The sequence below is a fragment of the Cardiocondyla obscurior genome, linkage group LG28 (assembly GCF_019399895.1).
Source record: "Cardiocondyla obscurior isolate alpha-2009 linkage group LG28, Cobs3.1, whole genome shotgun sequence".
In the NCBI taxonomy this organism is placed as follows: domain Eukaryota; kingdom Metazoa; phylum Arthropoda; class Insecta; order Hymenoptera; family Formicidae; genus Cardiocondyla; species Cardiocondyla obscurior.
In genome coordinates this window covers 817,658-840,181 of record NC_091891.1, presented here as the reverse complement: position 1 = coordinate 840,181, position 22,524 = coordinate 817,658, and the positions used below count along the sequence as shown (strand labels likewise).

General features: G+C 32.2%; 7 protein-coding genes across 11 annotated transcripts; 2 read left to right on the top strand and 5 right to left on the bottom strand.

Annotated features, from left to right (window-relative positions):
• Positions 1 to 331: 331 nt before the first annotated feature.
• On the bottom strand, positions 332 to 4,148 carry LOC139112326 (putative peptidyl-prolyl cis-trans isomerase dodo). The gene is made up of 3 exons (XM_070673301.1): positions 3,979 to 4,148; positions 3,087 to 3,299; positions 332 to 2,759 (listed from the first exon to the last, which is right to left on the bottom strand). The coding sequence occupies exons 1-3, from the start codon at positions 4,031 to 4,033 to the stop codon at positions 2,539 to 2,541; spliced, it is 489 nt and encodes a 162-aa protein (XP_070529402.1). The 5' UTR covers positions 4,034 to 4,148; the 3' UTR covers positions 332 to 2,538.
• A 45-nt stretch (positions 4,149 to 4,193) lies between these two features.
• Rho-7 (rhomboid family intramembrane serine protease rho-7) lies at positions 4,194 to 7,316 on the top strand. Its single transcript, XM_070673281.1, has 8 exons — positions 4,194 to 4,488; positions 4,848 to 5,028; positions 5,269 to 5,370; positions 5,443 to 5,608; positions 5,715 to 5,935; positions 6,015 to 6,116; positions 6,220 to 6,317; positions 6,520 to 7,316. The coding sequence occupies exons 1-8, from the start codon at positions 4,442 to 4,444 to the stop codon at positions 6,614 to 6,616; spliced, it is 1,014 nt and encodes a 337-aa protein (XP_070529382.1). The 5' UTR covers positions 4,194 to 4,441; the 3' UTR covers positions 6,617 to 7,316.
• LOC139112312 (S-formylglutathione hydrolase-like) lies at positions 6,870 to 8,666 on the bottom strand. Its single transcript, XM_070673280.1, has 5 exons — positions 8,516 to 8,666; positions 8,080 to 8,150; positions 7,591 to 7,968; positions 7,283 to 7,508; positions 6,870 to 7,159 (listed from the first exon to the last, which is right to left on the bottom strand). The coding sequence occupies exons 1-5, from the start codon at positions 8,582 to 8,584 to the stop codon at positions 6,977 to 6,979; spliced, it is 927 nt and encodes a 308-aa protein (XP_070529381.1). The 5' UTR covers positions 8,585 to 8,666; the 3' UTR covers positions 6,870 to 6,976.
• On the bottom strand, positions 8,516 to 13,545 carry LOC139112295 (coiled-coil domain-containing protein 39-like). Of its 4 annotated transcripts, none has more exons than XM_070673246.1 (13): positions 13,190 to 13,545; positions 12,909 to 13,049; positions 12,246 to 12,671; positions 11,903 to 12,124; positions 11,652 to 11,843; positions 11,283 to 11,498; positions 10,755 to 11,138; positions 10,382 to 10,636; positions 9,744 to 10,226; positions 9,391 to 9,603; positions 9,031 to 9,322; positions 8,737 to 8,911; positions 8,516 to 8,630 (listed from the first exon to the last, which is right to left on the bottom strand). In XM_070673246.1, the coding sequence occupies exons 2-12, from the start codon at positions 13,008 to 13,010 to the stop codon at positions 8,802 to 8,804; spliced, it is 2,895 nt and encodes a 964-aa protein (XP_070529347.1). In that variant the 5' UTR covers positions 13,011 to 13,049; positions 13,190 to 13,545; the 3' UTR covers positions 8,516 to 8,630; positions 8,737 to 8,801. The 4 variants fall into 4 exon arrangements, with proteins under 4 accessions (XP_070529347.1, XP_070529346.1, XP_070529348.1 ...); XM_070673245.1 differs by having other exon boundaries at positions 12,909 to 13,107; positions 13,220 to 13,545; XM_070673247.1 differs by lacking the exon at positions 13,190 to 13,545 and having other exon boundaries at positions 12,909 to 13,157.
• A 514-nt stretch (positions 13,546 to 14,059) lies between these two features.
• LOC139112321 (protein takeout-like) lies at positions 14,060 to 16,377 on the top strand. The gene is made up of 7 exons (XM_070673293.1): positions 14,060 to 14,335; positions 14,525 to 14,647; positions 14,783 to 14,967; positions 15,032 to 15,118; positions 15,252 to 15,521; positions 15,645 to 15,803; positions 16,036 to 16,377. The coding sequence occupies exons 3-7, from the start codon at positions 14,895 to 14,897 to the stop codon at positions 16,182 to 16,184; spliced, it is 738 nt and encodes a 245-aa protein (XP_070529394.1). The 5' UTR covers positions 14,060 to 14,335; positions 14,525 to 14,647; positions 14,783 to 14,894; the 3' UTR covers positions 16,185 to 16,377.
• On the bottom strand, positions 16,176 to 22,478 carry LOC139112302 (polypeptide N-acetylgalactosaminyltransferase 1-like). 2 transcript variants are annotated; one of them, XM_070673261.1, is made up of 10 exons: positions 22,350 to 22,478; positions 19,056 to 19,455; positions 18,639 to 18,827; positions 18,341 to 18,507; positions 17,944 to 18,118; positions 17,473 to 17,803; positions 17,169 to 17,354; positions 16,859 to 17,107; positions 16,619 to 16,762; positions 16,176 to 16,543 (listed from the first exon to the last, which is right to left on the bottom strand). In XM_070673261.1, exons 2-10 carry the CDS (start codon positions 19,259 to 19,261, stop codon positions 16,394 to 16,396), a joined length of 1,797 nt encoding a protein of 598 aa, XP_070529362.1. In that variant the 5' UTR covers positions 19,262 to 19,455; positions 22,350 to 22,478; the 3' UTR covers positions 16,176 to 16,393. The 2 variants fall into 2 exon arrangements, with proteins under 2 accessions (XP_070529362.1, XP_070529363.1); XM_070673262.1 differs by lacking the exon at positions 22,350 to 22,478 and adding an exon at positions 19,531 to 19,662.
• On the bottom strand, positions 20,570 to 22,208 carry LOC139112308 (facilitated trehalose transporter Tret1-like). The gene is made up of 2 exons (XM_070673273.1): positions 21,681 to 22,208; positions 20,570 to 21,587 (listed from the first exon to the last, which is right to left on the bottom strand). Exons 1-2 carry the CDS (start codon positions 22,206 to 22,208, stop codon positions 20,772 to 20,774), a joined length of 1,344 nt encoding a protein of 447 aa, XP_070529374.1. The 3' UTR covers positions 20,570 to 20,771.
• Positions 22,479 to 22,524: the final 46 nt, after the last annotated feature.

Sequence of the window (22,524 nt, the reverse complement as noted above, 5' to 3'; positions counted from 1 at the left end):
CATACAAAGCGCGCGCGTATATGTTTCCGCGTAGCATCGGTCACCGAGGTGAGGATCGCGTTCTACTATTTTCTACACTCGGCGATCGAGAGAGGGAAGTTACGTACGCCAGCCGCCGTCGTCACTTGTCACGACAAACGCCATATCTGCCTTCTGTTTTTCAGCGTACAATCGAATATTTTCGGTCGCAAACAAGCGCACGCAGTTTCGCTTCGATCTTCATTATCTAATAACCTTAAATTAATCGAAGATGAAACAATTGATACAGATAATGTAATTAAATATTAAGTCCTAAACGACGATACATGAGCTTTACAATAAATATAATGTAAACTTTTCAGGATTTTTTTTATTATCTTCGCGCAAACGGAGATGGAAATAATTTTTACAGCACACGCGAGTATTTTCATATACATTTCCTATTTGCCGTGACAAACTTCATTCGTGCAATTTTCAACTGCGGAAGGAAAAGCAAAAAACGAGCGTGTAACTAAATACTCGGCGTTATTTAAAGAACAAGTATATCTATTTCCTTTGTTGCTTTAAATAGAGAATAAACGAGTAATTAGCGCTTAAGTTACGCTCGTTAGTGCGAAGAAAACACCGCTGTTGTTGTTAAGCTTACGATCAAAGTCTGGCTAGAGTGAGTTTCATCAGATTCAAGTATATCGTATTTTTTTTCTCCTTGCAAAGAATTTTATATTTAATCATCTCTTCGTCAAACAGACGTTAAAAAAACATAAGAAAACGATTAAAGAAGTTTCATATTGTATGTAATTGCGTTTCTATCTAAATGAGCTGCTACGATATACATACATATATATAAATATGTCGGTCTTTTCAGAATTAATATCTCATAATTAATTCTACCTCGAAATACTCCAGCAATTTTTATCGATCGGCAACAAAATGTTTAATCTTAATCCTTTTATTCTAAGTGGTACACGCGCGTACCACAAACACTTTTAATTACTAAAAAGTTATAACATGCTTTACCGACAAGAAGAAAAAACAAATAATAATATTTCACCAAGCCAAAATTTTGCGTAATTGCTGTAAAATTATTTAGGATAAATTTAACATTCTATTTAAATTCAATTAAACAGCGTTTTCAAAATATTTAAGAGGTCAAGGAAAAGTTGATAAAATAAATCGGCGAGATAAATCCAGCTGTCACACTAAGATAATTGTGCGTAAAATTACATATAAAACTCGAGGCTACGATCAAAGTATTGCTGGAGTGAGAGTTTAACACGTACACATTATTCTTCTGCTACATATACATTTAATGTTCACTTAAATATAAATCATCTTGTGAAATCATAATGAGTATGTTGAGTTCGTACATAATTAATTCATACTGTATGCGAAGGAAAAAAAAAAAGAGCTAAAACTGAATTTCTGAAATTGCACCGATTCATATTTTGTGCTAATTTCATATATTTTACGTTATGAATATAAATTACGTTCTCCCGTAATGCAACGTTACAAGTAATATGTAACGAGATTGCATACAAATTTGCTATTTCCAAAATTAACTATTTTTTAAAAGATCTAAGTCTTCTAGAATGTGGAAATACACGTGTAGATGCAATACTTTAAAATATTTCCTTAATTTATTATCCTCCTGCCCATAATTTACTTTTTCCGAAGAAAATAGACATTTATATGTGCAGATTTGACCTATATTGACAATAAATTCAAATAATATTGAATTGGAAGATAATGTTTTTTTTTTTTTTTTTTTTTTTCTTTTCGGAAATACATATATGGTTTACAGCCTTTTAATCCGCAATATTTTTAGCTTATTCCTTTTCTCCCAACATTATATATCAAAAGTACATGCATAGCTATAATTCATTTAAGCGAGATAAGCCAATAAAAGTGCTTATAATTTAATTAAATAAAGATATATTGTATATTATATCGAAATATTTTTGATATTTTACGTCATTTCGATTTAATCCCAAAACAACTACAATAATATAATGTATCGTGTAACCAGTACTGGACTTCAGTATTTAAACCGTTATCAAGTTGAGGGAAGACATTCAATACTAATATATTAATATAATTACATACGCTACAGTAAGACAATATTTGTCAAAGAACATTTAATCAAATATTATTTCTTCTAATGGAAAAGGCGCGAGAAGAAAGAAAAAAAAAGGTATATTATCAGTTTTATATAATATTGTAATGTGCTCTAGTATTTTTAAAATGCTAGCAATGCTTTAATTCTCTCGTAATTGCATCACTAGCTTATTATGTTATTGCAAAGGGGAATTATTATATAAAAAGTAAAAGTTAAAGATAAAAATACATTTAAAGACATGTTCTTTTTTTTTTTCTTAAATTGTGATTCTGAATAAATATTAAGTCCAAACGTTGATTTGAATAACTATACCACAACAGCTAGTATATAGAATGTTGGGAGAACATTGACATAATTCATAAACGGTAAGATTAAAAGACAAAAAGAGATGGAAAGTGAGATATTCCTCACAAAGTCAGCAATTTGTTTCAGGCTGAGTTGGTTTATGCAGTCCGTTGGATGATGTGAATTCCGCTATCTGTGTGGACAGGTGACGACAGCTCGCCAACCTTCAGTGCAAATGCCGCCTGTTCGAAGGGTTTCTGCATTGCGCCGCGACTAAAAGGTCCGAGGTCTCCGCCACGTTTTGCCGAACTGCAATCGCTATACTTGGAGGCGAGTTCAGCAAACGTTGCTTTGCCAGATGCAATTTGTTCTCTATAAGCTATTAATAAAAAATACTTTTGTAATAACTAGCACGATAAAATGTCACAGAATATTCGGCGAGTAGTTGACTATCAAGCAAAACCTACAATTACTTTATAAATTTGATATATTGCATTAAAATAAAAAATTTTAGCCCATTTTATTTTTTATTGATAGAGACAAAATCTAGATAAAACATATATTTTCAAATTAATTATTAGAAACAAATAAATATTGCATATAATCTGTTCCTATTTTAATAAATGAAATCATTTCATATAAATAATAGCAGTAATTAATACTTGTCAATAATAAAAAAAATATTTAAAAAAATTAGTAGGCTTACATTTAACCAGCTCAAGAGCTTCTTCCTTTGACCTAGTAATATTCTCTTCTCGCCAGGAAGAAGGTCGTCGGGAACCTGAATGCTTCACAAGTAGATGAGAGCATTGTACTTCTTCAGGTCCATCAGGTTTGCCATTGCCAGATGGATCTGCAGGCTTATCTGGCCTATCCCACTGACTTTCCTTGGTATAAATATTTAAATAATAATGTTGACCTATAACAATTTCATCTATTTTAGACTAAAATCTAAATATATTAATACCAAGTTCTTTTTCAAGACCATGTTCAATATTAAATAATCTAAATCATGATCATATTTGAGAAACTAGAGAGCATGCATATACTTGCTAATTTTAAAGAAACATAAATAGATTAATTAAAAGAACTACATCTTCCAATCACATTGGTTGACGTACAAAATAATAAGAGCAACCATGTGGCGATTTCTGAAAAGTTTACATGATTAACGAGGCATTCTGCAATAAGCGATAAATAGCATGAACAAAAAATAAAAAAAGGAAAAAAAAAACGATTAATCAATTGATAACGAGCGAGATTTATCTCGAGTTTGCCCAGAAGAGCTCGGAATGAGACGCCGACTAGCCGTCTCCAGCAGCCGTATTCGAGCCGCCGTTCGATCTTTCGTCTAAAAAGTCCTATCGATCGCGTTGAAGGCGCTACGCGGAAGGGGTTAGATTGGATTAGATCTCAACGAGATTGGACGCGATTCTCGCTGCAAATTGCAATCGGCGAAACGACGGCGAAGTGCCATACGTTACGTGAAGCTCCGCAAGCCTCGCGCCGGCGAGAAGGAGACACGGTTGCGGGCAGAGATCGCGACTCTACGTGGGCCGGCCGGTCGCAAGATCGTAAAAATATCGGCCACAACGTACCGGTCGATCTGCTGAGGCGTTTCTCCCATCCTGCTGGTAGCTCCTCGTCCGCCATTACCGCCGTTGTATTTTCGAGCTGTTTTGTGGTCTTTGCTTCTATCTTCCCCGGCACTTGGTCACGTCAAACACCGCACGCCGCCATCGCGCTGTACCGCCGGCGCGGCCTACCAACCGTAACCAACCTCCGAGTCGGAGCCTCCGACGAGTTTGGCGGGTGGAGGCGCGCTTGGGGAATTTCGCGCGAATAATCGACCAAACAGCTGCGAGATAATCGCGCGAAAGGGACCTGAACGTTGTAACACCGTCACATTGGTCTTTTGCTCCGGTCTGCTTTGTCAGACGTGTGATATTAATAGTTAGGTTATCTTTCACGACAAAATTCTGTCGTTTTTACGTGATTTCGCGCAACGTGGGATATTTTATTTATGTATTTTGTGGATCACGTACAGGAATATCCGATAACATGACGGTCAGAACGCTTTTACGTTTGGGCGATGCGGCAAATAGATGGTACAATAAACTTTCTTTAGTATAAGATCGCTCTTTTTTTAAATTAATTGACTTATTTCACGTATCTTTTACCTGTTGCTTAAATATTCAATTTTTGAAAGATTAAAACGTAAAAAAAAATATTTTTGAGCTTTAGCACCCCAAGCTTCTTAAAGATTATGGAAATTAAGATATTGCATCTAAGATATTATGATGAAATTTTCTTCAAAGTTAACTAAAAATAATTTTAGAAAAAAAAAAACATAATTGTATCTTAATATAAAATTATGATTTTATATTTATTATTTATTTTAATGGAGTTTATGAATTTTTATATTTTTTGTTAGATAAGTTTCTAATTTGTATTTTTTTAATTTTAGTGTTTTCACAACTGCACAATTCTACAAACCCAAAATGCAAGTATTACAATACAGACAAATAAGGAATTTGAAGAAATCACAGATCTCTTTCAAGCCAGAATCCCCTTTTCCTAATGTTCATGTTGAGACTGGAAGTATGCCACCTACAAGGCTATGGAAACATCTTGGTTTTACTGTTATGGTAAATATACTTATTATAAAATACTTATTATAAAATACAAAATATAATAAAATGTAAAATTAATTAATTTTAATTTTTTTTCCCATAAAACTATAATAAATTTTGCTGTTGTAATAATAGTATATTCTATTTGTGTGATTAAAAAAAAAATAAAAGTAATTTAACACACAATATGTACACTAATTTTAAAATATTTTAAAGTAAACAATGTATAAATGTTTTACACTTTTATTTTGTTAGTTTAGCGGAGCATCTATAGCAGGTGCTGCAATTTGGGAATATGAGCGTATCAGAAATCAAACGTACAAAATAATTCATCGTTATCAGCAGTTTCGAATTAATGTATGTATTGTTTAAAGGCACATTCAATGAATAAATGCTTTAATTTAATATATACAATAATGCATTGGTTAGCGAACAGGATGGAGGAGAGAAATGGAGTCATGGTGGCAAAACTTAACAGAAGGACAGAAGATGTTTGTGCCTATATGTTTTTTAAATGTCGCTGTATTCTTAGCATGGCGAGTGCCGACATTACAGCAAACAATGATACGCTATTTTTGCGCTAATCCAGCTTCTAGTAAGTATTAATATACTCATCTTAAAAAGATTGATGCAAAAAATTGTGGCAGTTATTTTGCCTTTGAATTATTATAAATTTTGATCAGGATAAATTCTTATATAAGGTGTGTCATGTTGGTCTATGGTACTCTCAACTTTTTCACATTACTCTATATTCCACTTGGCTGCAAATATGTACGTGTTGCATAGCTTCAGCACAATAGCTGTGACAGCATTGGGGAAAGAACAATTTTTGGCTCTGTATTTATCGAGCGGTGTGATTTCCAGTTTTGCTAGTCACATGTATAAAACTATGTTTGGAGTGCCGGGTCTCTCTTTAGGAGCGGTAACTAGCTTAATTTTTTTAATTCACAGAAGGACTTAATTTTAATTACGTAAGTTATATTTAATTAATTTTATTTTAGTCTGGAGCAATTATGGGTGTTCTCGGATTTGTGTGCACACAGTATCCTGATATACATCTCAGTATCATTTTCCTTCCTATGCTCACATTTACGGCAGGCATGGTACATATCCTATTCTTTTAAAATTCGTATAATAAATGCAAACAAAAATTATATCGTGTGCTTTTCTGTAATGTAATCGTATAAATTTTTTTTTTTTATTTAGGCGATTAAAGCAATAATGACTTTGGACGTTGCCGGTTGCGTTTTAGGATGGAAATATTTCGATCATGCCGCACATTTGGGTGGTGCGCTATTCGGAATGTGAGTCTTATTTTACATATTGTATATTTCTTGGAAAATTATTTATTAGTGAACTAAAAAAATTAAAAAATATTAACCCAATTATTACGTAATAGATTTAAATAATGCTAAATAATTTTTTTTACTAAATTGTATTCATAAAAAATTATAAATTAAAAGAGCAGCAGATTGTGATATAAATTTTTTTTTTGTTTAATTGCAGATTCTGGCACGCGTGGGGCAATGCTAATATTTGGCAAAAACGAGAACCTCTGCTAACTTTTTGGCATAGGCTCCGAGAACCCCGAAAATCACAATGATATTTCTATTTTTTCTAAATCTAGATTTCAATTTATTACAACATATTATGTGCATAAACTGTAAAGTCAGAGTATTAAGGCAGAGTTTTGCAAGGTTTTTGCTAAAAAAATATCAAATTTAAATATGTATAAACGAACTGTATATATTTCTATTATTTATACTCCATTTTTATATAATATATAAATTTATTCTCTTGAAAAAATAATGGAGATAAAATTATTGTATTAATATCATCCATGCAAAACTTTGGAGTGCTGTTAATCGTTCGTATTTTTTAAATTTTATTTTAATATAAATTTTTCATAAACGTAAATTAATATAAAAATTCCGTGTTTTTACGAATAATTTCCGACACAGGTTTAGTTGTCAAGATATTTTACATGATGCTTAAAGTGATCTTCAATAAACGTAGCTATAAAATAATAACTGTGATCATAACCATTTTGAAATCTAACATTCGTCTCGATATTACTATCCTTTACAGCATGTAACAAATTCTCTGGTAATAACTGCTCTTGTTTCAGAAATGAATCTTCAGTGCCCTGTAAACATTCAAATTTTTGTTATATAATTACAAATGATTTAAATTAAAAGATTAAAGAACCTAAATATATTAAATTTAAGCATAAACGTATGTTAGAGATATAATTAAAAATAATTAAGACCTGATCGATTAAAACGTTTAAAGGTGGGCCATTATATTTTTTTGCTAATTCTGTAGCATCCCATTCCTTCCACACGTCATTATCCTCTGATCCTCCTAGGTATCCCGAGAAGGCTTTTTTTCCCCACGGGCACTTTATTGGATTACATATGGGTGCAAAAGCCGAGACCGTTTTAAATTGCCCAGGATTTTTAAGAGCACAAATTAAAGCACCATGTCCTCCCATACTACATAAATAAAAAAAAAAAAAACATTTTAAAACTTATTATTAATTTCAAGATTGTGCTCAGGCACAGAATTATTTTTTACCTATGACCCATTATAGATTGTTTAGATGGTAAAGTGGAAAATTCTTTATTAATCAATGCTGGCAATTCTTTGGTAATGTAACTGTACATTCTATAATTCTTTTTCCATGGGTCACACGTTGCATCCACATAGAATCCTGCTCCAGTACCAAAGTCATAACTATCATCCTCTCCTGGAATATTCAATCCTCTTGGACTAGTATCGGGAATAACAACGAGTACACCATAATTTGCAGCATGCTTCTGGGCCCCAGCTTTCTGACTAAAATTAGCCTCTGTACAAGTTAAACCTGATAACCAGTAAATAACTGGTACTGGCTCCTTCTCGGCCTGGGGTGGTATAAAAATTGCAAATTTCATCTTGCATCCCAATTCTGCGCTATCAAATAATTACAATCATTTTTTTTTCTTTTTTTTTACATGCAAAATACTTTATAATAAATTCAAAAATCAATCTCTTATATGAATAAAACTAATTTTATATATTTACCTGTTGTGCGTGTAAACTTTTTGCCATCCCTCGAAACTTTTATTACTCTCAACTTCTGTTAATTCAGACATCTGGAAATTGTATTAAATTCCGAATAAACAATATTATTTTAAAACAGTTACGCGAGTTTCACTCGCCGACAAGCTTGGACCGCTTTGGGCCGATTGCGAAGGTTAGAAGTAGATTAGGTTAGAAAATAGTTGGGAAAAGTTATTATAAATCCAACAGATATATCTTTCGAATAAAAGGTATTTCAAACTTAAGTGTAAATAAAATTATGTATGTTTACAAAAAAATATTTTAATGATAAAATTTCAATACGCAATACGCACAAAATTAAAAAGCAAAAAATGTATGTACAAAGTTTTTTTTTTAATGTAAGACTGCTCAACGAGTACGAAATAGTTTCCATATCTTTTTTAAGGATTTTACTTACCTTATATTTATCGTCAAAATGTGCAAGCGGCTTCGATTGGACGTCCTTATGTAGACTTACACGATGCATTTTATTTTTACTTAACGTACAAACACGCAACGCTTCAAAATGACCTCTGAAAATGATATTCACAATGATGTCACAATTCGTTGTGATAACACAATTTATTTGATACGATAAATTAAACTTTTTTTTTTTTAAGAACTTATCCATTTACGAACATCTGAACAAAAATGATGCTTGCTCGTATTAATCACAATTCTTAAATATCGCACTATCGAATTTATTATAATTTTTTTCGTGACTGTTGTTTTTTATGTAAAACGGAAGATTGCTTCGACAGAGCAAGCGATTCTTTGAAATCACGTTTCGTAGTTTTTCTTGATGCGCTATTTGCTGTTAAAAATCAGATAAAATATGAATTAATATTATTTGTTAAGATTTTATAAATTCTATAACTATGTAAAATTTCAAAAATAAATATATTAGGTATATTTAAATAATAATACACATACGTTCATCAAATTGTGGCTCTATTTTAACTATACTGCCGATGCTTTCTTTCGATGACGTGAGGACACTCATGCGGCTCGTGCTTTTCAAAAATTGATCAGTCGATCCTATGGAGCTAGCAGAGGGACTTATAGGCGATTTAATCGATGGAGGGAAGCTTGGTAATTCGATATTCTTGGCTATCAGTAACTTTTTAACGTATGCTTCGGCTTCCACATGACGAATCGTAAACTCTGCGATGTCTTGAAGAACTAGCGCGTTCTGTTCCTGAAGTTCTCGAAGTTCTACTTCTCTCTTTAAAAAAAAAAGAAAAAAAAACTCGTAAAACGGCATAATTTAATGGCATATTTTTTTTAATTTACCTGTTGTAGAAGCACAGTATCGTCCCTTTTAGAAATATATACATTCTGTATATCTTTTTGTGCCTTACGAAGGCTCTTGTCGGCTCTGGATATCTTTTCTCCTTGTTCTGTCGTCTGTTTCTCAATGCCCGATAAATAACGTTCTTTATTCTCCTTTTCTTCCTTTGCTTTCTCGATGTCATCGAGCAATTGAATATAATCATTTTGTGCTTTCTATCGAACAAAAATGTCGTTTAATTTATTTCCTTGATTTTATATTTTATACACGAACTAAATATTTAAGAAACGCATTATTTGCATAGAAAAACATTTTTTTTTATATACAAAATAGGTTTTTACATAAAAAAAAATACCTGTAGTTCATCGAACAATTGTTGCAACTGCGTTTGCTTTTGTAATAATTTATTTCGCGCGTCGAGCATCTGCTCGTCAAGTTTTCTCTGTTCCGTCCACTCAGGTCCGTCTTGATCAACCGTGCTAATGCTGTCTCTGTACTTGTCATTGCATACATTTACCACTCGCAGCGTGTTCTCCATGCTACGTATTTCCTGTTCGGTTCGTTTGATAGCATCGTCTAACTTGTCACCTTGCTCTCGCAGCATGTATCGCTCTTGAGCGCTCTGTATTTTTAAATACGCGGTGCTCATCGGCGCTCCATCCGGGGTGGAACCCATCGTCGCGACACCGCTGTCATATCGCGCTTGCAACTGCCGTATTCTACTTCTTCTTTCAGTAATGGCAGTACGTAATTCCGAGCACTCATTATCAGCAATCCTCTTTTGTATAACGAGCGCTTCTGTCTGTACCGTGATTTCTGTTACGCGCTCCTTAAGCGCCTGAGAGAAAAAAAAAATGAATATGTTAAATAAATGTAATTCGTCTTCGTTATTATATTGAATGCAATTAGTTTTACGTTACAAAATCTTATTTTATTATTAATATTCTCATTGATCTCATTAATTTGAACGAAGTAACTCGGAAAACGACTCACAGCATCGAGATTAAGACGATACTTTTCCAAATCATAAACTTTATCGCTCATGTTTGATATCATTCCCTCGAGTTGCAACACCCGAAGGCGCATTATATTTTCTTCTACTTGTCTCTCCTCGTTCTGGGATTGCGCAATTTTTAGTCGCTTTTCACCTCCGTCTATCAACAGCAATAGGTCCTGCTTTTTACTTCGTAGCCGTACAAGTTCGTGGTTTTCACTCGATAAGGAATTATATACTTTTCTCATATCATGCTGTAAATAAAAAAAATATTTTTTTAATCAAGTTCTGCTTCACTAAACTAATTAATTTAATTGATTTTGTTTCCCTTGTAATGAATTGAATCTTTTCCTGCGAAATGTAATGCCTTACCTCCAAACTGACAAGTTGGCTTTGCAACAATTTAGACGTGGCTGTTTTTTCGTTTAATACGGCTTGCAGTTCCTCAATTCTTGTTTGCTTTTTCTCGGTTTCATTCTTATCGGGCTCGTGTCCTCTGACTCGTTCGAGTTTCATTTCGTATTTTTGTAGAGTAAAATCTATTTGATAAAGATCCTCTTTCTTCTCTTCGAAAAGTTTGTTTTCTTTCGTAAGCAAAGTATTAAGCACATCAACTTTCTTATGTTCGCTTTGTATTTCCATCTGTAGAATCTTTCTTTCATTTTCCAATTCTACAATCTTCTTTGTTGTACGTAAAATTGCACCTTGTAGTCGATTTGATTCTTTGATAATTATAGATTTTCGTTTCTCATCGTGCTAAAAACATTATAATAAAATGCAATTCTTTTATTGAATATTGAAATAAATTGTTTTTTCAATTTTTCACTAAATTGAATCATTTTTTATAGTAATAGTAATATAAAAAAATATATAAAACATAAATATATAATACAAATATACCTCGATCATTTTTTCCAAACGCTTTGTTCTCTCTTCGACATTTAACTTTTGACTCTGAATTTCTTCTAAAGTTAACGATAAATCATTGATTCGCTTCTTGCAATCATCCACCTTTATATGTTTGTTCTCGATCTCGATTTTTTTCAACTTTGTATTGGCTCGAATTTGTTGTGTACGTCGTGCCAAATTTCTCATCAACTTATTTTGAGTGTAAAGCTAGCTCGATAAATATATACAATTATTTAATAAAATATTTTTTAATAAGCTTATCAATAGCAGTTATATTTAAATTAGCATATAATAATATATAAAACTAAATCTATATTTTTGTGAAAAATATAATTAAAATTTTTCTCGTATTGTTTTTACCTCAATATCGTAAATACCAATTGCCTCTGTGATTTTACGATATTTTTCTTCAAGTGTACTAAGTTCCTTCTCCGATCGTTTAATTAATTCTTCTAGCTGTTTATTATTTATAATTTGATCCTCTAAAAATTGTTCTACTTCTTCGAGATTGTTTTTTTTCTCCCTGCCAATCTCTTGCAACGTTTCAATTTCCTGTAATGATATCAATATATTACATTTGATGCAAAATTTTAAAAAGGCATTGTTCATACTTTCAGACTATTCTGTATATCGTTATTTCTCTGCCGCAGAACGTTGACGCTTTGCGTCCATTGAGTTATCATCTGCTTGCGTTCATTTAATGCTTCCATGTATAGTTTTGCTGTGCGGTCTAAAACAATCTCCACCTCTTGGACCTCGCCGACAGTCTTGATAATAGCTTGACGGTAAGATTCAAATTCCATACTAAGTTTCTGTCGTTTTTGCTCTAATTCCTAAGAGTTAAATTCCAATCAGTAATTGTACCTTACACATATATGAAAATTAAAATTAATTTCTTTCTTTATCATTATATATTAAATAAATTATTTTTACCATATGATGTAACTGCTATACCTTGTACTTCTGTGTATCTTGTTTCATATAATCCTCTATCAATTGATTATCTTCTTCCTTCTGTGAGAGCATGTCTTCCCATTTGTGTAAGCTATCTTCATCAAATTGAACCATTTGTTTTGCCTCAACTAATTTCTTTGTCATTGTAAGTAGCTCCTTTTCCATAATTGATACTCTGTGATTCACATCTGTCCATTCTTTTTCGAATTGGCGCATCTCTTGACACAGTGAGGACTCATTGTTACCGCTTAAACGATATAAATGATCTTCTGTTTCCAGCTGAACTGAGTGTTCAGTAAGCAAGTTTTGGTTGAAGTCATGTCTTATAACTAAATCTCTTGTGTGTTTCTGAATCATTTTCATTCGTTCTTGGAGGCTCTCCAGCTTTGTATTTAATGTGATTTTTTGCTTTGTCTTCCTGGCAACCTATCAGAACAATGCATGTGCTTATTATATTCATTTCTTTTCAATTAATTTTTTAAAATAAATTTTAATTTATTATTAAGTCGATATAATTTTTTTCCATTTAATTAAAAGACAGTTTTTATTTTTATCATAGAAGAATAAATTTAACTGCATTTAATTATCAATTAAATCGATTAAAAACCGGGCAAAATTAAAGATATAGAACTAAATCTAAGAATAATTTCGGAATTGCTTTACTTCTTCCTCCAGGCGTTTGTTCTCTTCGTCCGCTACAGGTATTCGGAAGCCGTCCTGCCATCCTAGCTCACTCAGAATTACGTCTATGTTACTTGTCATCATGTGTCAAAATGTTGCTGATCGTTTACGCGTACGAAAACTCTGCAAGATCTTCAATGTAAGTGTCAGTCGTGTTCGCGTTGACGTTTGTATTTGGTAGCTATAGTGATGGTCGCGCGGCGACACATGCGCAAGAAAGATCATTTAATTAATTAAAATATTCAGTTTGATTTACTTTTTACCTTTGTTTAATTCTTCATAAATCATCATACCGTAAACTTAAATACCAGAATAATATTCTAAGCGTCTCTCACGTCATATCAGCTAACAAATTAGTTTTTTATTTAATGTCTGCCGATCAAAGTACTGTATACAATTGAGGATACATAACAGCTACAAGCTGAGTGAGCACATACTATTCTCTTGCATCTTATGTGGCATTTTCTGCAGCGACAGCGACTATCGTAATCGTAGACGGCAGAGGCCGAGAATGAAAGAACGGGAGAAAATCAGTCATCGGCAACCGGCCGGCGCGGTACATAAAATACATATATGCGACACATGTAAAACTCAACGCACACTACTGTAAAGTTACGTTCGCTAGTTATGTTTAGGGTTGGTTCTATTAGAATTAACCAATCAGCATCTGTCGTTCAAAAAAAAGACAATATGATTGGTCGATTCCAATGAACTAATCGACCGGTTAGCTTAACTAATGTTGGTGAAACGGGCTTTACAAACTTAAAAAAATAATATTTTTTATATATAATATGAGTATGAAACACTCAACTTGCAACTAGCGAGAAAAGTTTGCAAATAGATTTTTTGTAAATTGTCAGAGATATTATATGTATAACACGCAGCAGTAATTTGAAGAAAAATAATATTCAAATCAGTAAAAAATTTATTACGTATATAATTGATTTGCACTCTAATAACAATGTCATTTGAATTTAATGAGATGAAATTAGAACTTTTTGTTTAGTTGACAATTAAATTAATTCTCTTCGACTTGCATGCATATATATATAGTATACGCAATTTGTATCTTTTTTTTTTATCAAGACTAAAGAAAGAATCGAGGACAAGTAACTTTTTTTTAGAAATGAAAGTAAACCTGTTCTGACTTCCTTTCGTTGACCTCATTCTTCGTACTTTTTTAGGCAAATTAGTGTAGCATTCCGCGTTTCATTTTATTTGGTATTTTAAAGTGAAATTGCGTCATAAAAGTACAGCAGTATCATTTCCCATGTAGCACGCAGTTACTACTTCGGATATTATTCCAGTCTGCAGTGAATAGTGGATAAAGGATAAGGTTCAACAATTTTCTTTACGTTACCATCGCTTTCTACAATGACATTGTGCCTAAAATAGCATACAACTCTTTTGTAAGTAGTGCTGTCAGGTTTCTCTAAAAAAAAATTTTTTTTTTTTTTTTTAAATAATTTTCAGACATTTTACATTGTAATATTTCTTTCATTATATAAACGACATATAAACGACAAACACACATACGTAAAGTAAATAATTAATAAAAAAAAATTGAATTATTATGTACAAGTTTAATTTTGTTTTAGAATTTGTCAATTAAGATCTGAAATATTAGTCTGCATTTCTGCAGTGAGGTGCAGATGAGGATTCTTGACGCATATATATATATATATCCTGTTTATAAAAAGATAATTTATTCTTTAACCTTGGTAAGTATAGCTATCAGTTTGAAATCTCCAATCATGTCAGTCTTAAAACTTGATATCAAGATATGTAGTGGACTGTGACTACCGTTTAAATTATTGTTCATCTGACCTTAACTTTTTATATGTTTACATTTATAGAATTATATTGGCTTATTGCAAACTCCTTAGAGCTAACATTTTATATATAAGGCTGCATGACTGCAATCTTATTAATTGAATTGTTGCTGAATTGAAGTACCAGACCATCAATATGTCACCCTATGTGCTTTATAGTGTATTTGTTGTAATATTTGGATTATTTATTACTGGAGAATCTAAACTACGTAAGTATTAATTTAAATACATTCTAATTATATCACAAAAATAAATTATTGTGCTTTTTTTTAGCTATAACCAGTTGCAAACGTGATTCAGATAATTATTCTGCTTGTTTAAAACGTTACTTGGAAGAAACATGGCCACAATTAATTAAAGGTAATTTTAAAATATGCAAGTTTTTAATGATGTCATGTATTTAAATCAATTTATATCTTTTAAATGAAATGTAAATATTATATTATGCCTGTGACTTTATTATGGATTAAATATTGGTTTAATCGTTTTGTAGGATATCCAGAAATTAACTTTCCTTCTCTGGATCCACTATATTATAAATATGGAATAATTGTGTTTAACTCAGGTGAAATTAATGCAGAAGTTATTTTGAGCGATACTACTGCAACTGGTTTATCAAGAGCTAATTTTTATGACGTAAGAACACACTTTCTTGACAACAATTTCCGTTTAGAAATTGATGTACTAGTACCACAAATAATTATAGAAGGTGAAGTAAAACTAAATGGTACTCTAGGCGGCATATTTAGGATTGCTGATAAGGGTACAGTAATAATAATTTTGTTTTTTAATTCAATTATTAATCGAATAAGAAGAGCTCAAAGATCGATATACAAAGTTTATTTTTATATTTAATATTTATAACAATGTATTATTTATGTGACAGCTCATTTTAATGTAACTGCTGATGATGTCAAAGCAACGTGGGATTTAACAGGACGTGTAGTAAACGATACATGGACCGTGGAACATGTTCGTGTTCTTCCGACAATCAAAAAACTTAAAGTGTATTTCGACGATTTATTTCATGGAAACAAGCAGTTCAGTAAGTATTAAATTAAAACGTATGTAATTCCGTTGTTATATTTTCTGTATCCAATATATATGTATATATATAATTAATTTTATAAAAAAAACCTAAGCACCTAATTTATCATTTAAAAAGCTTACCATTAAAATTATTTATTTACATATAATACATTTATAATTACATTTATATAGTAATTGTATGATTTGTGTTTTTAATCGTATGATTATGTATCAACTTTTATTTTCAGACGATCTTGCCATAATTTTTGTAAATGAATTTTGGCCGGCGTTATATCGCGTAATGCTACCACTCACATCCAACGTATGGGACCCATGGTTAACTGGCATCGTCAATAATATCTTCTTAAATATTCCCTTCTCGGAGCTATTTCCATAAAATTCGTACATTTATTATACATAAAAAATTATTAACAAAGATAAATTATAAAAAAATTGATATTTTACATTAACAAGAAATTTCAATTTATATCGTAGAGAAAAATATTTTTTTTAAAGTTTTTGTATCCAAAACCTTCTGAAATAAGAAAAAGGATGAAAAAATACAATAAAGTATGTGCAGTATAGAGATACACGATGCAGGATATGCTATGCAAATAGCATTTTATTAGAGTAGACATCGAATTTCCAGAGTTGATCTGGTACATTAGCGCAACGATTCGCTTGCACATCCTGATCGCTATGTAATTTAGTACCATCAAGACAAAGACCAGTCTCTACGTGTATTATCCTGCCATCCTATAATTAAAAGAAATACTTCGTTTAATTATTCGTGATCAGTATAATACTCGTTAAATTTAAAATAAATGGTACCTTCGTTAATATCCATTCCTTTCCGTCCTTTTCATTGTTGCAATCGGACATTTCAACTTGCACATGCGGTTTTGAATCGTTGTCCAATATTCTTCCACAGGTTTCTTCTCTTCGTAATTCACCAGACTTGCTCAACGAAAAAAACTAAATTGCCGAATATAAAAGCCGAATATAATAAATCTTTAAAATTAAATTAAAATTTGAATGGATTAACATTTAAATCTATATCGACTTGCATACCTGACTTGGATATAACTTGGTGTGACAATTATATAAACCTAAATTGTATGGTTTATCTTCCTCGTGTTGCAGATTATCTAAACATAATCGTCTACTACGCAACCTGACACGGCCGTAAGCTATTGCATTTTCATCAGGAATGAATTTTTCTGGATAAATATTGTCAAGATACCATTTGAAACTTTTACACTTTAGCTTCCTTCGCAATTCCAAACGTTCGCTTATATCTCCAATGAGTTTTGGATTATCCTACGGACGTCATTTATTTTTAAAAATGCAAGGATCTAAATTGCATTATATTTGATCTTACCTTGAATTCACTACGATGAAGTAAAAATAATCTTTTATATTCATCCATCCATACAAATGCTAAACGAGCAGTATTTATTCCATGAGTATCTTTATCATTTGGAAATTTATACGGATGAAAGTTTCGAAATATATGGCCAACGCGGGAGCAAGGAATAATTTCCAGCGTACCGCCGCATTGCCAAATCTAGTAAAAGAATTTATCAATAAGACAATCATTTCATTGAGCATAATTTAATTTATTGTGCATGCCTACAAGCTTGCGTCGTACTTTTAATAAACATACTTGAAAAGCTTTCACTCACTCTGAAGGATATCTCCAAGTTTTCACCTCCCCATCCATCCATTTTGTTATCGTAACTACCGATTTTCCAAAAATATCTTTTATCGATAGCAAACAGACCTCCTGCCATAGTAGGAGATCTAGTTGGTGATATTGGAGAAACGCGCGACTCAACTTCGTGCTTCTGAATATTTATCCACGTAAAATGTCCCGACCATGTAAAACCACCGACTTGGAAGAAAAATGCCTCGTTGTCGTGAAAATATTCTAACGTCTCCTCGGAAATGTTATCAATTATTGGCATTAGAACGGCACTTTCATTATCCTTTATTCGTTGTAGCAGAGGTTGCAACCTGCATTATGTTCGAATGCATGTATTAATAAAGTTCTTATAATCTCCCTAAATTAAATGTAAAATTAATTTAATATTTAAAACATCAAAAATTAGATATAAAAGAGTAGCAACTTTTAATTAAATATCAAATTAAAGTACCAGTCTTTAATAACTTCGCAATGTGCATCTAGGAAGACGAGAACATCACCGCTAGCATTTTTAGCCCCATGTAGACGAGCGCGTATTAATCCTTGTCTATATGGCAATCTAAGTAATTTTACTTTGCGAGGTAAACGCGTTAAAAGATAATAATCCAATTTTCCTTGGAGTTCTTCTGCAAATTAATAATATTATACGTAAGTTTTAAATATAATTAATACTTTATTATGTATTTAGTTAATTTAATAATTATATTATATAAAAATGTGTTTTGTAATTATTTTGTAAAAAAATATAATTGCTAGATTTTATAATATAACAGTAACAAGCAGTTATGCGCCGTAAGAAATTATCGGCATATTGATTTACATCTTATTTTACTAATTGTGTGCAATACCTTCTTCACTGTGATCATCTACTAAAATAATCTCTTTTAACAGATTTGTTGGAGAGCCCTTCAAAACACTGTGCACCGTGCGTAATAAAACGCTCCACGGTTCGTTATAAAAAATAATGATTATACTAGCGCTTGGCAGTAATTTATCATACGTAAGATTTGCACATCTGGAATAAATAAAAATTATATGTGCTTAAAATATAGAAAAAAAATTTTTTTTTAATGCATCTACATATATTATATTTATATAAAATTTGTGTTTCTTTCAAATGCTATACTATGCATATTAAAATCTTACAGTGGGTTGCGTACATCTGGTAATTTTCTTGTCAACGATATTTTATTAGAAAGTATGACATTCAATGCCTTTTTTGCAAGCGCTGCTTCACCTAAAACCTTGTCTTTTCCATATAGATACGCGGGTCGTCCGTCGTCTCCAAGTCCAGGTACAACATCACGTTCCAATTTTAATATCTGCTGCTCATATCTAAAATAATTGCCACAATTTAACATAGTATCTACGCCTAATAAGTTTATTATTAGTAACATGCCAGTTCAATGTGTTATTTACATCGAAAATAAAAGGAAGACAATTAGTACACGACTCGAGGACGAAACCAGCAGTTGCAACTGCACAAGTCGATGAAATATTAAATCAATAGTACATAAAAAAAATTTTTTTTTAATAAAAAACAAAAGAAAACAAAAACATTACTTTTCTATCTGTAATCTGTGTAATGCAACATCCACATCTTTCTGCTTGTAAGAGTTGTTGGCGTATCTCGGGAGCGCGGGCTGCTCCTTGTAAACCTTAGGATTGTCATTAGCACGGAATAATTGCTTGGCAATGATCAGGACGCCGATTATGTACAACGTGCAAAATGACAGCTTCACGAAAAATTTGCGCCGGATGGCCACCATTTTCTCCGGAGTGCGCCGTCAGAATATACCATCCTGATGCAAAGATTGTCAGGTATCAAACGCTCGGCATGCCAGCTGTTGCGGTTTATTGTTGTCGAGATACCGTCGATTGCGTTAGGTTATGACGGAGCGACGCTTGGGCGCGTAAGGTGCCTCATTCCTCACGTGTTTCGTTCATATCGTCACATGCACATCTGCAACAGGTGAGTGAGAATTCAGCATCACCGCGGGACACTTGGCGCGTGGAAATTATGCCTGTTCAAACGAACCAAGTGTTACGTGTGCCACGATATTAACGCAACGTACCGGATACGCTAGTTGCCAGTGTAAGAAACGAGAAAAACAAAAAGAGAAACGGCTAAAATTAAGTATTGGGGACCGCTCCAACCGGTTATACGATTCATATACTGCCGTTTATCGCCTTTTATTTTTTTCTTTTCCTTTCGCGAGTTTGCGAACCATACGAATGACACATTCTTTTATTTTTTTTAGTAAAAATAAAAAAAAATAAAATAAAACTGTTTAAAGCTAATGCTTCTTTTTATATTTTATTGGATAAAATATAAAATTATGTTGTAGGTATATATACTGCCACGCGTTATTGTACACGACATATTTATGTGTTTATTACATTTTTACTGAATTTTCATGCAACAATAAAATCTTGATACTCTCGAATGCTTTAAAGTAAGAATATTATAAATATAATATTAAGATGTATAAAAGTCACATGTTTTTTTTTTTTTATTATTATTTATGAGTGGAACGATACGTGCCAAGCTGCTTTCACGTCATGCAACCTTCTATTAAAATAACTTCCTCCTATGCACTTTTATGCGAATACGTTTATATGTATGTAAAATATATGTTTTCATGCATTAGACTAATATGCGAGCATTTACTAAGTATTACTGGCGGTATGTACATTATTAGCAATACACGTGGCGTGGAACAGGCATTAATTAATTAATTAACGCTTACAAAACCAAATTTTGCTTGAATAAAATATAGAAACTTATTATTTAATACAACTTTCTAATCGTTTGTATTTTATATTTTTGTCTATCATCTAGGCCTACAATTTATTAAACTCGATTAAAAAAATACAAGCTCGTCACCAGCCTGACCGCTGGTTGACTTTAATTAGCTAAATATTCTATCTCTTTTGATTATTTGCAAGTTGAGCAGTATTAATGTTTGAATATTTTTGTAAAAAAAAAAAAAAAAAAAAAAAAAACTTGATACTAATCGGCCGAAAAAAATTATTATCAAAATAATACTTGACGTTAGAATGTCCATGTAAAGGAATTATATATAAAAATTGCTTTAATTCTTATTCGAAGAGTAATTATAACATTTTACATTGGCAAAATTACTCAATATTGTTCCCTCATTTATTGTCAAGATTAAAGCATTAAAATGTACCCCGCAGGTACATCGATCCGAATAATTAAAAACACTACATGCAACATCTACATAATTAAAAGGAAGCAAAGTAAAAGCTACACGATCACGGCTGTTCAGAATTAGCATCGGGCGTTTTTCTTGCTCCTGCGGAGAAAAACTTTTCGATATCGGAGAACGATTTGCCCAGAGTTTCGGGCAGAAAAAAATATACAAAAGCGGTACCGGTTAACGACATAAAGCTGAAAGAAAAAAAGATGCTCTCAATGCTCATGCTTTTCGAAATGTACGGATAGCTTTTGACAACGCCAAACATCATAATATAAGCGACGGAAACCACAAGACCCCCACCGATACCACGTATAGAGAGTGGTAATAATTCCCCGATTAATGTCCACGGTATGACCACAAATCCAAAAGAACTCGTACAGATGTAAGATAACACAAAGAACAACAATAACCACTTTTGGCTTGCTATTTCCTCTGTATTACCATTTTCATCGTACCACACTGCAAAATGCATATACATTCCAGAAAGAAACATAGAAATAGCCATTCCAATTCCACTCAAGATGCAAAGAACTCTTCTGCCATATTTTCTACTACAAAAAACAGTAATTATACTTATAATAAATCGAATAATTCCCAGCATAACAAACGCACCATGTTCGTTAAAACTTTTGCCAAATGTGCCACCCATTTCGCGAAAGACAGAAATGGCATAAAATATGACTACATAAGCACCAGATAACTGTTGCAGTAAGAAAAGTGCGAAAAGTATCAACAGAGGCTTATAGGCTTCCGGCGACGTAAATTTGTGAAAATAATTTTTTATGGATACTGCAATAGTTTTAGGCGCTTCGCCGTTCGTTACGCGGTTTTTGCACGTCTCCATAATTCGCAAACATTCTTCCTCATAAATCTAAAAAAAAAAGAAGAAAAAAAAACATGAATAAAAATTAATTTGTCGATATCTTTAAAACGTTTCGTGTAGATATTGAAGAATCGTACTCACTGTTTGCCTTCTGTTAAGCCGTTTCAAATTATGCTTCATTTTATGCATTTGTTTCTCATTAAGCATGCCATTTTGAAAACATACAAGCCAGTAAGGACTTTCAGGTACAAAAAAAAGTAATAAAAAAATACAGCACTCTAGTGCGAAGAAAATTATATTCATTTGGCGCCAGTCTAGTAGCACAGCTAGACAACAGGTAATCAATATACCCAGCGACACAAACACAGAGTTAAGGCATAGAAGCATCGGTCTGATTTGCGGATGCGTAATTTCCGATATATAAACCAAACCGACGGTTGTTAAGCCTGCTGCGATTCCAGCTATAATTCGAGCCGCATAAATAGTCGTTAAAGATTTGGCAAATATTAATGAAACCCATGATATTGCTGCGGGAATGCAAGACACCAAAGAAACTATCTTCCGTCCAAATTTATCCATTAAAGGACCCGCAATGAGCGATCCTATCGGCAACGTTATTGTAACTAGACTTGCTGTAGAAAAAAATAAACACAAAATAATATAAAACATTACTGTGGTTATCTAAATCTCTACTGATTACCACATAGTCTAAGCCACACAGCACTATAAAACAATACTATTCTACTTTTCTACTATTTTTCTACCTCTACTCTAGTATTTAAATACAAATGCAAAGTAATACAAACTAACCAATCCACGAACTTTCACTTTCAGTTACTTTCATATTACCATTATCTGATTCTAAACCATCTAATAAAATAGTACTGTAAGCCATGTTTATGCCAGCTTTTATGGTTATACAATGAATTATACAGCTTGTAATAATCTAAAAAAATTTAAATACATTAATTTTAATATATTAATC

Excerpts from the sequence above, each read along its gene's own strand:
- LOC139112326 (XM_070673301.1), bottom strand. The coding sequence starts at position 4,033 with ATGGCGGACGAGGAGCTACCAGCAGGATGGGAGAAACGCCTCAGCAGA. Across the intron at positions 3,300-3,978 it reads ACGCCTCAGCAGATCGACCG|GTCAACATTATTATTTAAAT; the intron begins GTACGTTGTGGC and ends AAATTGTTATAG. Across the intron at positions 2,760-3,086 it reads AGCTCTTGAGCTGGTTAAAT|CTTATAGAGAACAAATTGCA; the intron begins GTAAGCCTACTA and ends TTTTATTAATAG.
- Rho-7 (XM_070673281.1), top strand. The coding sequence starts at position 4,442 with ATGACGGTCAGAACGCTTTTACGTTTGGGCGATGCGGCAAATAGATG. Across the intron at positions 5,609-5,714 it reads TTGCGCTAATCCAGCTTCTA|GTGTGTCATGTTGGTCTATG; the intron begins GTAAGTATTAAT and ends TTCTTATATAAG. Across the intron at positions 5,936-6,014 it reads CGGGTCTCTCTTTAGGAGCG|TCTGGAGCAATTATGGGTGT; the intron begins GTAACTAGCTTA and ends ATTTTATTTTAG.
- LOC139112312 (XM_070673280.1), bottom strand. The coding sequence starts at position 8,584 with ATGCATCGTGTAAGTCTACATAAGGACGTCCAATCGAAGCCGCTTGCA. Across the intron at positions 8,151-8,515 it reads ATTTTGACGATAAATATAAG|ATGTCTGAATTAACAGAAGT; the intron begins GTAAGTAAAATC and ends TACAATTTCCAG. Across the intron at positions 7,969-8,079 it reads AAAGTTTACACGCACAACAG|CGCAGAATTGGGATGCAAGA; the intron begins GTAAATATATAA and ends ATTATTTGATAG.
- LOC139112295 (XM_070673246.1), bottom strand. The coding sequence starts at position 13,010 with ATGATGACAAGTAACATAGACGTAATTCTGAGTGAGCTAGGATGGCAG. Across the intron at positions 10,227-10,381 it reads ATCGTCTTAATCTCGATGCT|GCGCTTAAGGAGCGCGTAAC; the intron begins GTGAGTCGTTTT and ends TTTTTCTCTCAG. Across the intron at positions 9,604-9,743 it reads AATTGTTCGATGAACTACAG|AAAGCACAAAATGATTATAT; the intron begins GTATTTTTTTTT and ends TTTGTTCGATAG.
- LOC139112321 (XM_070673293.1), top strand. The coding sequence starts at position 14,895 with ATGTCACCCTATGTGCTTTATAGTGTATTTGTTGTAATATTTGGATTA. Across the intron at positions 14,968-15,031 it reads TACTGGAGAATCTAAACTAC|CTATAACCAGTTGCAAACGT; the intron begins GTAAGTATTAAT and ends GCTTTTTTTTAG. Across the intron at positions 15,119-15,251 it reads ATGGCCACAATTAATTAAAG|GATATCCAGAAATTAACTTT; the intron begins GTAATTTTAAAA and ends ATCGTTTTGTAG.
- LOC139112302 (XM_070673261.1), bottom strand. The coding sequence starts at position 19,261 with ATGGTGGCCATCCGGCGCAAATTTTTCGTGAAGCTGTCATTTTGCACG. Across the intron at positions 18,119-18,340 it reads AGATGATCACAGTGAAGAAG|AAGAACTCCAAGGAAAATTG; the intron begins GTATTGCACACA and ends ATTAATTTGCAG. Across the intron at positions 16,544-16,618 it reads AGGAATGGATATTAACGAAG|GATGGCAGGATAATACACGT; the intron begins GTACCATTTATT and ends TTTTAATTATAG.
- LOC139112308 (XM_070673273.1), bottom strand. The coding sequence starts at position 22,208 with ATGTTTTATATTATTTTGTGTTTATTTTTTTCTACAGCAAGTCTAGTT. Across the intron at positions 21,588-21,680 it reads GGCTTAACAGAAGGCAAACA|ATTTATGAGGAAGAATGTTT; the intron begins GTGAGTACGATT and ends TTTTTTTTTTAG.